We start from the raw sequence: 2,401 nt of genomic DNA on the forward strand, positions 1-2,401 counted from the left end.
TTTTTAGGGTTTACGAGGGTTTACGAGGGTTTACGCGAGGGTTTACGAGGGTTTATGGATGGCGTATAACAGACTGCTTGCCGCACTGGTTGCATGTAGGCATAACGGCTCTACATTTTCTACAAACGGCTTTAAATATATTTCTTTTGCATAAACCTAAACAGCCAGTTCTTTCTTCTCTTATAATATCGTATTTCAGCTGTCTAGGGGGTATAGTACAGCCAAAGCAAAGCTCTGTTCTGTCTGCTGGATGCCCCCTACAAACAATCTCTGATTCTAGAGGAATTAACACAGGAGCAGCAGCAGCAGCAGCAGCAGCAGGAGGAGGAGCAGCAGCAATCGTAGATATATTTACATAGGGTTGTCGCTTTAGTTCTACTGCTGCAGCNCAGGAGGAGGAGCAGCAGCAATCGTAGATATATTTACATAGGGTTGTCGCTTTAGTTCTACTGCTGCAGCAGCAGCAGCAGCAGCAGGAGGCAGTGTATGGTGCGGTACATACACCACATGGTTATACACAAGCTGAGGGGGAGCGTCAACAACAAAACCCTCAATTCCACTATGAGGATGATTTCCTCTTGTATACAGCATTTGCTGCTGCTGCTGCACCTGCCTCTGCTGCTGCTGCTGCTGCTGCTGCAGCTGCTGCAGCTGCTGCTGACGGTCCTGGAGACTCTCCATGAAACTACCCAGAAACTCCTTCGCTGCATCCGCCCACGACCGGGGCGGTACAGCCCCATACATATGCATGCGCTCCGACGAAGAAGGAGAGGGCGGTACTATAATACGTTTCTGCGCCCAGGGGCCCCCTAAATCATATGGAGGGGTAGGGGGAGGAGGTGACCCTACCTCTACAGAGGACGGGTAAACAAATTCTGGCATTGGGGGGAGAGGATCAGCTGCTGTTTCTGCCGCTGCTCCTGCTGCTGCTGCTGCTGCTGGAGGCCCGTGATAGAAACCCTCCGCCTGGTCCAACCCAGCAGGAACAAACTCCCCCGTTTTGCTTGAGGGGTAAACAAATTGAGAAGGAATTACTCTATCGACCTCCATCTTTATGTATGGGGCGAGATGCTAGAGAGGTGCAGAAGAAATAGGGTTTAAGAAGCTTATGAAATGCAAATGCACTGCTGACTCAACGTCTGGGTTTCAGGGGGAAAAAGCGTAGAAAGAAAACCACGCTAAAGCCGCCAAATAGAAAAACTTGTATAAATCCTCAAACTGAAATAAAAACAAATTCAAACAACAAAATGCAAAGAAAAAAAAAAATGTTGAATGCGGCGGACCAGTCAAGAACCGAACTGCGTTGTGACCGCTAGAACACACGGAAACCTCTGGCCTTCGTGGAGAAATAGCGGGAAAGCTGAGGAAAATAAACTTGAATAGCAAAATAAATCAAAAATAATTCACAAACAAAACAATATTATTCATAAAATAATGCAGAAACCCGCATAATCATACCCCACGAAACACCAGCATACGGTTTCAATATTAGTGCTTTCCGTGTGCACACAAAACACACTCGATTGGCTTACAGGAGATGTATTCTACTTGTTCCCATGTTTGAATTTTCTTTTTTTTGATTTCTTTTTATTTAATTTTTATTTATTTATCTAAAAAACTTAATTTTAAACTTTTTCATTCATGGGAAATGCCTTTTCAATCACCCCTTTTTCCACGCACACACAGCTGCCTATACACCCGAAATATGAATTCCAGTGGCACCACCCACACAGCGCCGCAGTAAGCAGCAGCATTCATTCTTTGAGTTGTATATATATATATATATTCTTCATCTGCAGAATTTATTAAATTTTAATAAACTATTTCATATTAATTCTATAATTATTGTTGTTTTTATTTTTAAATGAAACACCGCACACAGCCGGGGCGGTAGGTACCTCAGCATATTCCATTTAGATGCAGCAGTACCAGCATTCGTCTTTGTGAAACATGAACAAGAAACGATCTTTTTTCTTTTTTTTTATTTTCTCTTTCCGCCGAATTCACTTATTTTTATTTTTATTCACTTTACTTGAAATTGCAACTGAAACAGAGTTTTAACAAATATCCCTCTCTCGCTGTGTTTCTTGGCGCTGAGTTTGTTTCAGAGGCATTCATGCATAATAAACATTATATGAATACATTAAACACATAAACATGCATGCATGCATGCATGCATCAATAAGTGTATGAAAAATAAAAAAAAACAGAACACAAACATCCATGCCTGGGGGCTTACGTTGTGTTTATGTTTGTTTTGTTCTAGACAATGAAACGATATTGCGTGCTGCTGCTGCTGCTGCTGCAAGTGCTGCAACCTGCTGCTGCTGCTTCTTCTCTTTGTAGCACCCGTTGATGCCTCTACAGCAACATACGTAATTCACCTGCTGGCGCAGCAGCA

At 43.0% G+C, this 2,401-nt stretch overlaps 1 protein-coding gene across 1 annotated transcript; it reads right to left on the minus strand.

The window, feature by feature from the left end:
- Nucleotides 1–375: 375 nt before the first annotated feature.
- EMH_0042980 (uncharacterized protein) lies at nt 376–1,050 on the minus strand (the record flags this gene model as incomplete). Its single annotated transcript, XM_013495797.1, is given in 2 exon segments — nt 376–386; nt 390–1,050. Coding segments are annotated over 2 exon segments (672 nt in total).
- Nucleotides 1,051–2,401: the final 1,351 nt, after the last annotated feature.

This window comes from Eimeria mitis, genomic scaffold (assembly GCF_000499745.2).
Source record: "Eimeria mitis Houghton genomic scaffold, Emh_scaff1757, whole genome shotgun sequence".
NCBI classification, from domain to species: domain Eukaryota; phylum Apicomplexa; class Conoidasida; order Eucoccidiorida; family Eimeriidae; genus Eimeria; species Eimeria mitis.